The sequence below is a fragment of the Callorhinchus milii genome, unplaced genomic scaffold, assembly GCF_018977255.1.
Source record: "Callorhinchus milii isolate IMCB2004 unplaced genomic scaffold, IMCB_Cmil_1.0 Scaffold4, whole genome shotgun sequence".
Taxonomy (NCBI): Eukaryota; Metazoa; Chordata; class Chondrichthyes; order Chimaeriformes; family Callorhinchidae; genus Callorhinchus; species Callorhinchus milii.
In genome coordinates this window covers 52,408,574-52,421,457 of record NW_024704745.1, presented here as the reverse complement: position 1 = coordinate 52,421,457, position 12,884 = coordinate 52,408,574, and the positions used below count along the sequence as shown (strand labels likewise).

At 41.1% G+C, this 12,884-nt stretch overlaps 1 protein-coding gene and 1 long non-coding RNA gene across 3 annotated transcripts in view; one reads left to right on the top strand and one right to left on the bottom strand.

The window, feature by feature from the left end:
- The window catches only part of gpr161a (G protein-coupled receptor 161a), a 23,591-nt gene extending 14,074 nt beyond the window's left edge, over nt 1-9,517 (bottom strand). Inside the window, exons 1-2 of one of the 2 annotated variants that reach the window (XM_042334634.1) lie at nt 9,460-9,517; nt 4,604-5,009 (exon numbers count right to left, since the gene is read on the bottom strand). In XM_042334634.1, coding sequence (XP_042190568.1) covers nt 4,604-4,968 — 365 coding nt within the window. In that variant the 5' untranslated portion in view covers nt 4,969-5,009; nt 9,460-9,517. Of the gene's footprint in view, nt 1-4,603; nt 5,010-9,459 lie in introns of those variants that run through there. The other variant, XM_007901830.2, reaches the window with a different exon arrangement.
- Nucleotides 1-12,523, top strand: part of LOC121848917 — a 12,907-nt gene extending 384 nt beyond the window's left edge. The window contains exon 2 of the long non-coding RNA XR_006085057.1: nt 12,180-12,523. This is a non-coding gene — a long non-coding RNA (uncharacterized LOC121848917). The remainder of the gene's footprint in view (nt 1-12,179) is intronic.
- The last annotated feature ends 361 nt before the right edge of the window (nt 12,524-12,884 follow it).

Here is a 12,884-nt window from a genome sequence, read left to right as displayed (position 1 = left end):
CAGCACAGAGCATACAGATCACATGTATGAGAAACAACTTGCATTTCTATAATGTCCTTCGTGCAGGGTAGCGTCTCAGAACGTGGCAAGGACTGCAACTTGCGTAAGTGAGAAAGCTCACTGAAGGAGAAACTGAAAGAGAATACTCAGCATATAACTTATCTACCATCTCTATCTAAACGGTTAGTGATCGACTTTCCTTAACAATTAACCTCTCCATTTCATTCCTTCTTCATCAAACAGACATGGCTGAAATGTTGCTTCCTAGTAGATCATGGATAATGATACCCACAATTACAGCACTAGGTTGATTTAGCCCAGAAAATTGCAGATTCGATTCCTGCTCTGTGCTGACTTAGCTGATCTTAGGCAAAGCAGCAATTGGGAATCTACCATTGGTCGTGGCACCCCCGAGTAAAGAAAGGTAAAAAAAACAAAATCAGCCTGAGTTCCATTCAATTCCTATCTGGCAACTCGTGCCAGAAAGTGCAGATGTATGGATGTCAAATGAGAACAGGTTTGCGCTCAAGCTGTGATGCTCCTCACTGTTGAATAGGCTGCCAACACGCTATGGATAACACATGAAGAAAGGTCACTTAGATGAGTAACCAAAGGTTGGCTAGCGCATGCGGAACAGTTCTTCAGCAAGTCAACACCTTCACGGGAGAAACAAATATAAAACCTTCATTTAACTTAAAAACAACTGAAAATATAATATTTCCCACATCATTTGAAGTGTGGAGCACCCAGTCTGTGTGCCTTAAACCACAGGTGAGAATTATTGTGTGTTGCTAACTGGTGGCAGTATTGACCACAGAAGGTGTGATCCATGGTGAACTTTTGAGCTTGACCAAGACTTGTGGCAGCTTTTCTGCAGGGAGGCAAAACAAGGAAGACTTCACCTCTGGGACAGTCTTACACATCTTTTAGCCCTTTAGTCTGGGAGGCAAAATAAAGTGTGGAGAAACCTTTTGCGGTAAATAGAATGCATTGTGGAAATCATATGTCCAAAACGGCAAACATCTCTGCTTGGGACTTGGTTCGTTGGAAGTTATCCAGTCAGCCTCAAGTCAACAGTTATATTTCCCATCTGATTCTGACATCCTCCACTGATACCATTAAAATTCCACACATTACAATTGCACCAGCATCCGTGATCATTGCTTAATCCTACCTTTTGATTCAGAAGCCACTTGAGAGTGGGTGAGGAGGAGGAGGGAAGAGGAGATGGTTTAGGAGAGCTGCGCAATGTATTTACTTTGGTGAGCTTTACAAAGATCATGCACTTTACAAACATTGATTTCTAGATTGAATTGAGAACCTTTTAGTTCGCAATTTAATTTTTTCTCCTAAATAGAATATTGAACCATGCAGTTTCTGTGTTGCAGTGTTTCGGGATGCATTGTGTAAGAGAATCCAATCCTTTTAACTCAACCATCATTCAACAACAACAAACAGCGATAACAGATTACATTTACAATTCAGTCAAGAATCCAAATCACCTCACGAATCGTGAATGGTGTTCAAATTTCTGATATATATATATATATACACACACACACATCACCAGTTCATGGGGCTCCTTAGAAACAAGCAGATTACAATTTCCTCATAGGCAGGAGGTATGGTATGTGCAGCTTTTGCTGCTTGTCTTTTGTTCTAACTTGATCATTTACATGAAGACACATTAAAAGGGCATACCAGCGGGGGATCTGCACATGCTGGCTGACATCAGTAGTGATGTTTGTGCAAGCCTTCTGTTTCAGCAAAGCTGCTCTGAATTTGTCCCACATAATGGGATATTTGCACACCGCACGTTGTTGCACAATAAGTGATTTACGGTCTGCGACTAAAATTAGCAGTATTATTAAAACAGGAAAATAATTGCCAGCAGCAAAGCTTGGCAAAGACCATTTTGTGGCGACCAGTACTTTGTTATGATTTTTCTTCTTGGCCCAGAAACCCTTAAAACGAAACACTAGGTGATTTCAAGTCAAGTCACAAACACCTTACTATCTTGCCCTTTAACACTTCAATAAGATTGCCCCTTAACTACTTCAGCTCTAAGGAATATATACCTCAGGTTTAGCCAACCTCTGATCACGTCTAAATCTTTTCATTCCAAGCATCATCTTGGTGAATGATCGCTACCGGAGTATATCCTTCCTAAGATGAATGTGATGCCAAAAACCCAACATAATACTGTTGACTAACGTTCTGTATGAACCCTAAAAACCATACACAGGCGAGGAAGTAGCCTTCAGAATTTTCAATATTTTTATTTGAAATATAAACACTGAGAATAACCGAGATCACTGTGGTGTGGTTGAAAAAAGTAAATTTCTTTAACTCTGTTTCTGAATAATCCACCAGAGGCTCATCCGTTCACAAGCTTCTGAGAACCTTTGCAGACATCTCCAGTCTCACGAACACCAAAGACCAGCACTGAATGTTTTTCACCCATACTTTTAAATACTGGTTGCACTGTGGGTGGGTGCACCAATATATAAAGACATACATTTAAATGCACTGAATGCACACTGTAATTCAGTCTTCTGGGTGCCCTGAATTTTATGCAATATTTCTGCAATAACACAATTTTGACATTGTAAAGAGAGTGCCCTGCCATTCCTATTTCAAACAAATTGGAGTTTTCCTCATGATTATCCTAGTTTATATCCTCTTCCTTCCCGCACCACCCCCTACTCCATCCTTATTTCACTGTATCCCCAAATTCACATCAAGTTGACACCATTTCATTGTTTGTGGGATGTTGCTGGAGTAATATTAGCAGTCGTGTTTGCTTATATAATGACATTCCCTTACATTTCTAAATCTATTATATTTTGTAAAGCCCTTTTGGATGTCCATGTGAAAGGCGCTGCATAAGTGAAAATTATCATCAATAATTGCTTTAATACAGATTACAATAAGGTTTGAGTAAAAAATAAATTTGCGCATCCTTGTAAAAATACTACGACCTTCAAGCCTCTGAGTTTCCTTTGTTCCATTATTTGAAACAAGGTCTGTGTTGGTCCTGTTGCTGTCACCATCTCTTGTTCCTTTGTTCTGTATGTCACAGAATTGCCACATCAAGTGCACCCAAGGCTGAAAGACATACTCAGCCCAACCCTTGCAGGCTAAAAGAGTTGTTTTTTTACTGGAGCTAAGTACTCTCTGCAATACTGTAACTGAAATATGAAACTCTGTACTGAAATTTGCTGTAAAAATGCACCAAGTAGCCATTATTTGTTGTACAAGTTTCTAGGAGCTTATAACAGAAAAATAAATTATTCATTTATCATTGAGAACACCACTCTGTCAGAAAAAACTGTATTCTAAAGCTTGTGAATGTGAAGACATTATTGAATACCTGCATTATCTAATTTTACTGTTGCTGTTAGAATAATAATCAGTTTTCCATTTGATATAAAACCTAACATCTCAAGTGCTCCACAGGAAATTGCTGTCAAGTGTAGTGACCTGGTATCCGTAGGCAAATGTGGCAGCAAATTTGCACACAATGTCACACAAACTGTCAGGTGCTGAATGATCAATTTATTTTGAAGATTATCATGAAAAACTCCCTTCACTTTTCATATAATGCTATGGGATCTTTAGCATCCACCCGAACAGACAGACGGGAATTTTTTTGGTTCAATGTTTCATTCAAAGGCTGGAATCCCATAGAATATTAGCCAGTGTGAGATTTGAACCCACAAACTTCTGCTCAGAGGTGAGAGACCCACCAACTGAGCCAACTCTCCCCCTTCTCCCACCTGACTTAGTGTTCCACATCATCTTTGAAAAGTACTGAGATATTGTCCTAATTGAAATACCCTTAGATAAGTGCAAGTTACTGTTTTAGTTCATCGCAGCTTTTTTTTTCTTTTGAATACTATTTGCTCATCTTTTCTTCATATTCAATATATTTGCTTCCCAAGCACCTGTCTGCCTCCTTTTAATACATCTCCATTGATTCTGCATCTATGACCTCTACGATAGTGCAAGCCACATGATCAACAAAAACAACTTGCATCCTCAAGCAGGGTAGCGTCTCAGAGCACTTTACAGTGGCGGAATCTAACCCCAAGCCAGAGGGTGGGGGCAGGTGACCGTAAGCATGTTCGAAGAGGACGTTCTTCAGGTGCAACTTAAAAGATCGTGAAGGAGGGGGCAAGGCACGGGCAGTGGCTGAAAGTGCGCTACCTATGGTGGAATGGAGAGCTCGAGGGACAAGTAGGAGGCCAGAGCCAGTCGAGCGGAGGCGACGGATAGTGGATTGAGAAGTAAGCTGGTCAAAGAAGTAGGGAGGTGCCAGGGCATGAAGGGATTTGAAAACTAGTGTGCGGATCTTGAAATAGATCCGCTCAATCCTAGTGGAGCCTGGCAAGAACTTGTGTGATGGGAGTACGGAGTTCAGTGTGAGGGCGGGGCAGGTGACTGAAATCACGTGTGATTAATCACAATTTTTGTGTGAAAAGATGCTTTCTGGACTCACTTTTAACTGGTTAAGTCTTCCTGTTCTTATTTCCCCTTCCTAAAAATAAGATCCTTCCCTATTTACTTTGTCAATTTCTTTCATGAAAGAAACACATCTTACCTGTCTATTGCAATGACTCCAAGGGTCATCATGCTCGCTGAGCTGATAAGCATGTAAAGCAGTGCAGTGAAGTTGCACCAAACCACACCAAAGATCCATTCTCGCTTGATGGAGCTGGCGATAACAAAGGGAAGTACCAAAACTGATAAGAGGAAATTGGAAAGAGTCAGACTGAAGACAAACTTATTGCTTGGTGTTAAGAGGTAGGATTTCTTGTAAAGAGTTACGACAATCACCAGGTTGCCCAAGCAGATGAGCACAGCAATGACAATGATGGCGACAGATTCTGCAACAATGACAGCGCCATCTTCCTGTGAAGTGTTGTTTCCCAGACCTGTTCTGCTAAAATTGGCACTGCAGTTCATTGTGAGGGTGTGGAACAGAGAGGTTCTGGCATGCTTGAATGCTGAGAAGGAAACACAAAAGAGAATTCACTGGTTAGACCAAAGAAAAAATAAACACTGCAATCTCTCTCTTTTGGCATTGATAACTTGAATATTCAGTAAGGTACTGTTACTATTTTGGATTGGATATGAACAGATTATGACAAATGTCATACAATACAATTTAAATTTACACAGTGCCTTTCACATCGAGAGAATGTCCCAAAGTGCTTGACAATGCTGGCTGGGCATTCGAGTTGGGGGTGGGAGCCAAGGAGGTGAAGAGGAGAAAGGTGACTGAAATCACATCAAACATGGGCTTTTGAATGAGGCAGGAATATGCACTAGCAGTTAGATTATCAAACAACATAATCAGTTAACTAAAGACACAGGCAGGCAGGCAGGCAGGCAGGCAGGCAGGCAGACAGACAGACAGACAGACGGGAAAATTTTACTTTTCTTAACAGCTGATTCACACAATCAATGTCACACATAAGAAATCCAGGTTTACGTCAGCAAACTTCACAAATTCTACACCTTTTCTCTCGGTATTTGTAAAGTTGGGCTTTTTCATTTAGCTACCAGACTACAAATGAAGTTAGACTGCGTACACTTCCGAACTAAAATAGTATTTTAGTTTGCTTTGATTTTAATTAACTAAAAAAGTCTTTGGTTTAAAAAAATCTGAAATTGAGGTAATGCAGCTTTAAAGGATACCAGAATCATATATCTGAATTATATTTAGGAAAATAAGATTGTATAGATGTGACCCATTTTTCCACTTCCAGCATAAAAACACAAAATCCAACATATCTCTCTTTTTCATATCCCTCACTGGATCGCTTCTCCAAATAAGCTCATCTAATTCCCTCTTGAACTTGCTGAACATCTGTCTCCACCTGGGTAATAATTCCACATATAGTAGAGTCCCGTTATAAGACTCAACATTTGTTTGATATATTAAATATCAATATATCAATATTTTAAAAAGTTTAAATATTTTCGAATCCCCAATTTTGGAGGTAGCTTTGAATCTCAGAATTCTGAATTGCAAATTGCAGTCAATGCAACAAAAATCCTTGACTTTGATATAGTGCCTTATTACATCTTTGAGACGTTTCAAAGTGCTTCATAGAGTATACTGGAAAGTGAATTGACTGTATATTTTGTGGACAAAATCTAATATGCAAATAACATATTAGTTTCTAGTGTAAAAGCAACTACACTATTTGGTTTAGAAAATGAGCACAGAACTTTCCTGTATTAACAAGCCTGAAGCAAGATTATTTTTTAGAATAATTTGTTTTCCCTTTCCCAGAATACTGGGTGAAATCCATTCCCAGCAGTTGATGCTATGTAAACCTTCAAAAAGAAACTGCACAAATATCTGATCAGGAAAGCAATTTGAGATTACGAATGCATTGGTATGCACAAATATCCCCATGGAAAAAGATGGTTTTGGTGGTGCAGAGACTCAAACAGAAAGATACTGTGTCTGTGTCTAGGATTTATATAAAGTAGCAGACCTAGATATTTAGGAGATGGGCAAAACATTCTGGAGGTTTGGTTTATTACCTTTGTAGATCAGGGAGTAAGTATAAAGTACTTATCCTGAATATCCCTCCTGGAGGTGAGTGGTGAGGGTGGAGTTAACAACAATAATAATAATAACATAGTAGGTTATGAATGGTCTGTTGCAGGAACGGCCTAGGTAGGGCAAATGCCCTTTTCTTGTTCCATCTTCTACAAAAAGGATCACAGATGTCAAAGCTTAGTGTTTTTAAATATAAAGTGCATTATTTAACATCTTGCTTCAGCCGACAGTACTCTGGTCTCTGAGTCAGAAGGTTGTGAGCTCAAGTCTCACATCGAGACTTTAGCTCACAATCTATGTATCAAACTAAACTATGAGTTGAAGTCATTCATAGTCAGCAAAGTTTGGGATTTGAATCCATAGCTTCCTGTTCTTTATGTGTCCCAGCCAAATAAAAATTGTTCATTCTTTTCATGGCTGTTTGTGGAACATTGCTGCGCACAATTACGCTGCCACGTTTGCCTACAAATACACAGTCACTTCATTTCACAGTAATTCCTGTGAAGCACTTTGAGACGTCCTTCCGACATAATAAGGTGCTATACCAAATGCAAGAATTATTATTGTATCTTAATCCTTTATTGCCTTTGAAGGTTTAATATCACAGTTATAAAGTTATCCCAGGCATTTGAATAGATTTATCCACAGAGCAATTGTTGAAGCTGCATTCACCTTTTGAAATAAGTTTCTAATGGGGATGTACCAGATGTAAAACTTGGCACCTCACTGAATATGGTGATTTTACAAATGCTGAATCACAGAACTCACCACCGTTTCTACAGTATAACTTATTTCACAAATACAGAGCTTTCTGCAACGCACTTGCAATTATGATATTTAGGATTTTGTTTTGTGGAAAATCATCATTAAATATAATGATTGATCTAACATTCTGTATTTCCTCATACATAACAGCCTCTGTGTGGGAGTAAGATACTGGTATGGGACAGTCCTGAACAATCATGAAAATAATTGAAACATTTTAGAAACTTTTCGAATTTGGGGGATTGGTTGGAGTGAATCTGGAGTTTGTTGCAGCAGAAGATTTTACCTGAATTGTCACTCTTTTGGCTATTTTCTTTTTGCAATGGTGGTGAGTTAACCCGGATGGTCACTCAATCTGTGACGGTTCATAAGAAACTGCTGTACGAAATTGGCTGACATGTTTTGCCCACAAAATATAATCAATTCACTTTATAGTATATTCTGGGAAGCGCTTTGAGACGTCTCACTGATGTAATAAGGTGCTATATGAAGTACAAGGATTATTATTAAAAAGCTCAATGAATGATTGCCATTCTCCTCACTCTTGTGTTCAAATCCATTCACTCCCTGGTACCTTCTTACTTCTCAGGCCTCCTCACTCTCCAATCCACCACCCCACGCCTCCGCTCAACTGGCACCGGTCTCCTGCTCGTCCCTCGCACCCTCTGCCCCACCATCGGAGGTCGCACTATCAGCCACTAACCCCAAAACTCTGGAACGCTTTCCCTCAATCCCTCCGCCCCCTTGCCCCCTCTCTCCCCTCTTTCAAGTCCCGCCTGAAAACCTTCCTCTTCGGCCGTGCTTACGGTCACCTCCCCCCTCCCCTCGGCTCGGAGTCAGGCTCCGCCACTGTGAAGCGCTCTGAGACGCTACACTGCGTGGAGGGCGCTATATAAGTGCAAGCTGTTGTTGTAGTATTTAGTGAATTTTCAGGCTCAGGACAATTAGGGCAAACGATGACAGCTGCCAAAGGGCACGTGCGCAGGGCAGCCCGGTCGGCCCTCCCCTCTGAAGGAAGAAGCAAAGTAACGGGAGACGGCGACGAATTATCCGACACGTGAAGGAAAAGCATCCGCGGCCGACTTCTCGCAGCAGCTCCTGCAAAACATCCGCCGCGGAATCGTCAAGAAAACTGGCCAAGCGAGAACGGAGATGTTTGGATTTATTCTACTGCAAGAAATCGAAGCGCAATTTATTTTATATATATATATATATAAATATAATATACATATATATTAAAAAAAATAGCTTCTGGTGGTTCCTGGCAGTGGAGTGTAGTGTTCAGCTTTTCTGTGTACCAGTGACCTGGTTTTGGTGCTAATCCAATATGTGGTGATATGGACCAGACCCCCTCCTCCCGGCAGTGTCTGTGGGCCCGTCTCACCCGTTCCCCCTTTCTCTCTCTTTCTTTCTCTCTCTCTCTCTCTCTCAATGAACCAAATTACTGTAGAATATTTCTTGTGCAAAACCAACGAGTGCGAGGAGGCAAACCCGCGGTGGCTCTTTGTGCGTGAAAGCGAGTGCCGGGCGGGCGGTGTGTGCGGTGTGTGCAGAGCCCTCCCCGCAAACCATCACCGACCGACCGACCACTCACTCACACTCACTCACTCACTCACTCTGGAGCAGCGTTGGCTCACAAGCGGAGAGGGAGAGAGGGAGAGGGAGAGAGGGGAGAGAGGGAGAGGGAGAGGAGGAGAGGGAGAGAGGTAGAGGAGGAGGGGAGAGAGGGAGAGGAGGAGAGGGAGAGGGAGAGAGGAGAGGGAGAAGGGAGAGAGGGAGAGGGAGAGAGGGAGAGGGAGAGGGGAGAGAGGGAGAGAGGGAGAGGAGAGGAGGAGAGGGAGAGGGCAATGTGGACATCTAAAATCAACTGCAAAACACATTCAGTCACAGTCAAAACCAAACAGGCGAATTGCACAAGGAATAGATGCGCTTTCTCTCCAGATTTCCTTTAGCCCAACTCCCCCCCCACTCCCCCCCCCCACTCCCCACACACACACACACTATGACTGGAGCAGTTTCTTTTGTTCGCCAAACTCTGTAAGAAGTTTTTGGTGCTTTCACTGTCCCCTCCTGGACCCTGAAGACCACAGCCCTGACCACACGCCGAGTCTCACCTCACCCGGACAGCGCCCATCGGTCTGCAATAAGCTCCAGATGTGGGTGGTGGGGAGAAGGTGGGTGGGTGGTGGGTGGGGGGAGACTGGGGGTGGGGGTGGGGGGGGGGTTGGGGGGGTTGGGGGGTCAGCAGCTGCTTTTGTTTTATTCTCCAAACAAAAAGCAGTCGCTCAGTCACACAAAGCAGCGCAGAGCAGCTGCAATGGCGCCCGACTCTGGCCTCTCTCCCTCTCTCCAGACTGTGGGTGGTCTCTCCTCTCCCGACACAAAGCTGAGGATCCGAGAGAAAGGAGGGAGAGGGGGAGGGAGGGAAGGAGGGGAGGGAGGAAGGAGGGGAGGGAGGGGGGGGGAGGAGAGAAGGAGGGGAGGGGGGGGGGAGGGAAGAAAGGAGGGAGGGGGAGAAGGAGGGGGGGGGAGGGAGAGAAGGAAGGAGGAGGGGGAGAAGGAGGGAGGGGAGAAGGAGGGAAGGAGAGGGGAGTGGGGGAAGGAGGGAGGGGAGGGAAGAGGGGAGAGGAGGGAGGAGGAGGAGAAGGAGGGGCAAGCGAGAGAGCTGGGTTCAATTCCCGGCAGGGCGAAATGTTGGGCAAGTTTCCTTACTCCACACGCCTCTGTTTACCTAGCAGTAGTACAAACCCTGTTATTAGTTGATTGGTGGATCACTTTTCCGGGGGTAATAATTCCTTCAAAAAAAATAATAAAAATAAATTGGTTACTTCAATCCACGACTGTTGGGACACTGCTGTGGGTAATTGGCTGCCGCCCTTCGCCGATAAAATATACAGTCAATTCACTTTACAGTATATTCTGTGAAGCGCTTTGAGAAGTCTCGAAGAAGTGATAAAGCGCTATATCAAATGCAAGGATTATTATTATTATCACTATTCTGTGTTTTACATTTATGTTTGATTTATCTTGCCTTAATTTTTGCATTTAATCAATATATAAGTACTTTTTTTTGTTTTATTTTTTCTCTTTTCTGAATTTCACATATGCCATCCACACTGTGAACTACATCCATCTCATTGAAGGCCTCTTTGGCCTGTGGAATAATACAAACTGTTACAATTCCTTTATTCTCTTTTATTTTGTTGCTTTGATATACAGAAATTTGATTTATTTTAATTGTTTAGCATTTACTGGATGGATTGTATTTGTCGAGATTTCGGGTGAAAAGATGAGGTGGTTGTCTGTAAGGCAATGCATCTTGTGGCTGGTAGTTTTAATGGTAGATGATCAGAACAAAGGAGCCAACCTTTGCATCCTGGTCTGAATCATAGAATTATACTGCACAGAAGATTGGCATTTGGCCCATTGTGTCTTTGTCTGCTCTTTGAAAAGAGCTATCCAAATCAATCCCATTCCTCCGCTTTCTCCGATTAGCCCTGCAAACTTGTCCTCCCCAAATAATTATCTAATTATTTAGAAATTCTGAAAGATGGTAACATTTAGGGACTCTGGACCTTGAGCTGTAGTGCATTGTGGTGGTGGTACACTTGATCTTGGGAGAAAAGCTAGCAAGATGTTTCCCACCCTGGAAAAAAACATTCTTTATAAGGAGTGGAATGGATGGTATCTGAAGCGAATATGCACCACATCTTCAAAACTAAAGGAGAGACATTGAGTTCCAATAGAAGAGGCCTAAAGGGGAAAAAAATGTCTTGCTATCTTCCACAGACATTATGCCCCCTTGTCATAGCATGACAGAAATCATTGTGTATCATATATTTGTTCATCTCTTTGTTCAGTCTGCACCTTTCTTTATATACTTTAATAATCTATCCAAAATTAACTTTGGTCAAGTTACAAACTAGTAAAATAATGAATTTGTGTGAAGGTAAGTCTCACTATTATGTTATACCAATATTAGTAGGTTTAATAAGTCATTATTAAAATTATATTATGATTTTTAATTGATTTACAAGTGATTCCTCAACTCAAACTCCAAATTCAATAACAATGATTTTTCAAAGGTTGGTAAATTTATGGACTTCACATTCTCCTCACCACCAAGCTACATAAATTTACTGACTTCTGGAGAATGACCCCTTCTAATATGTCATAAGTTGTTGGGTATTTTCATCTCCTTTGGGATCTCAGAGAAATCAAAAGAGGAAACAGTAAAAGAATTAGAGACAAAACAGAATGATCAGAACAGAACAAAGAACTCTTAAATCTCTCTCAAGTGCATTCACAACTTGAACATTAGTCCCATATCTGAAAATGCTCTTCCAGGACTCTTCTCACACACTCGAAAAATGCTTAATTTCATCGATACTAATTTTGACGATGCTCCGCTAAACTTTCCTCTCCAAATACACCTTACTACTCTCGCAACCTTGGCCTGTCAACTGGGATTTTGAATGTAAAGACAAAGAATTAAGTACAAACCAAAATCAGAAAGCGAGGCTAGTAAAATTAGATTAAAGATTATGAGAAACAGCGCAGGAGTTGACAATGAGTTTGAAATACCGTAACCTTAGTGTTTTTTTAAAAAAGAATTCTATGTGCAGGATGGAAAAAATAAAGTATGGAAACAATATTATTGTTTCTGTACTTTTCTCAGTGCATTTGCACTCCTGTGATTATTAGAAAAAAACAATAAAAATTGATAATGTAATATGATATGGGAACATTGATCATATATTTTGTCTGCTGAATTTCTGGATTCCAATTTATTTTTTTAAGCCTGTTCTAAATTTTCTTCCTATTATTATTTCAGGGATGGAATGGAGAACCTCCAACTCAGCCAGTCAAGGTGATCAACTATATAGCTTTGATAGAGGATCTGTTTGGCAAGCAGGAGTGAAGCATGGATGTTACTCCCAGCAACATTGTAGAAAGGATTATCTGAAACCACAACTAGGTCAATAGTTATTTTCTTACAATTAGTGCAGCTCAAAAGGCACACTGTTGACATTGACGCAATAGAAATCAGCCAAAAGTGTAAATGGAGGATAAGAGGTTCACTAATTGGCTCTAAAAAGATGCATTTGTTATGATGGAAATGTTTGTCTCAGGTCTGATAGATTAATTAACTAAAAATAAATTGGTACATTTACAACATTAGATAGTTTCATATGTGTATGTGATTTTAATCTCATCAAATATGTTTCCAGTAGATCTCAGGTGTGTTTAGAGGTAACCTTTTGTGAATACAGCACAATCATTTCATAACCTAGAGGGTTCAACTGAAGACTTGCCACCACCTTAATAGCATGTGAACACCAAGAAATTGAGTGCACCTCCTGGAATGACTATTTAAATATGCACTGAATGTCATTGACATGCCTCTTCATTTGAATTTGAAAACCACTGAGTTTGTTTTTTTTCCTATAAGCACAGCAGTTTCTAATCCAAAATATAGTATGTGGTAAAATTACCACAAATAATAAACAAATCTGTGATTATTCTCATTGTCATGAGG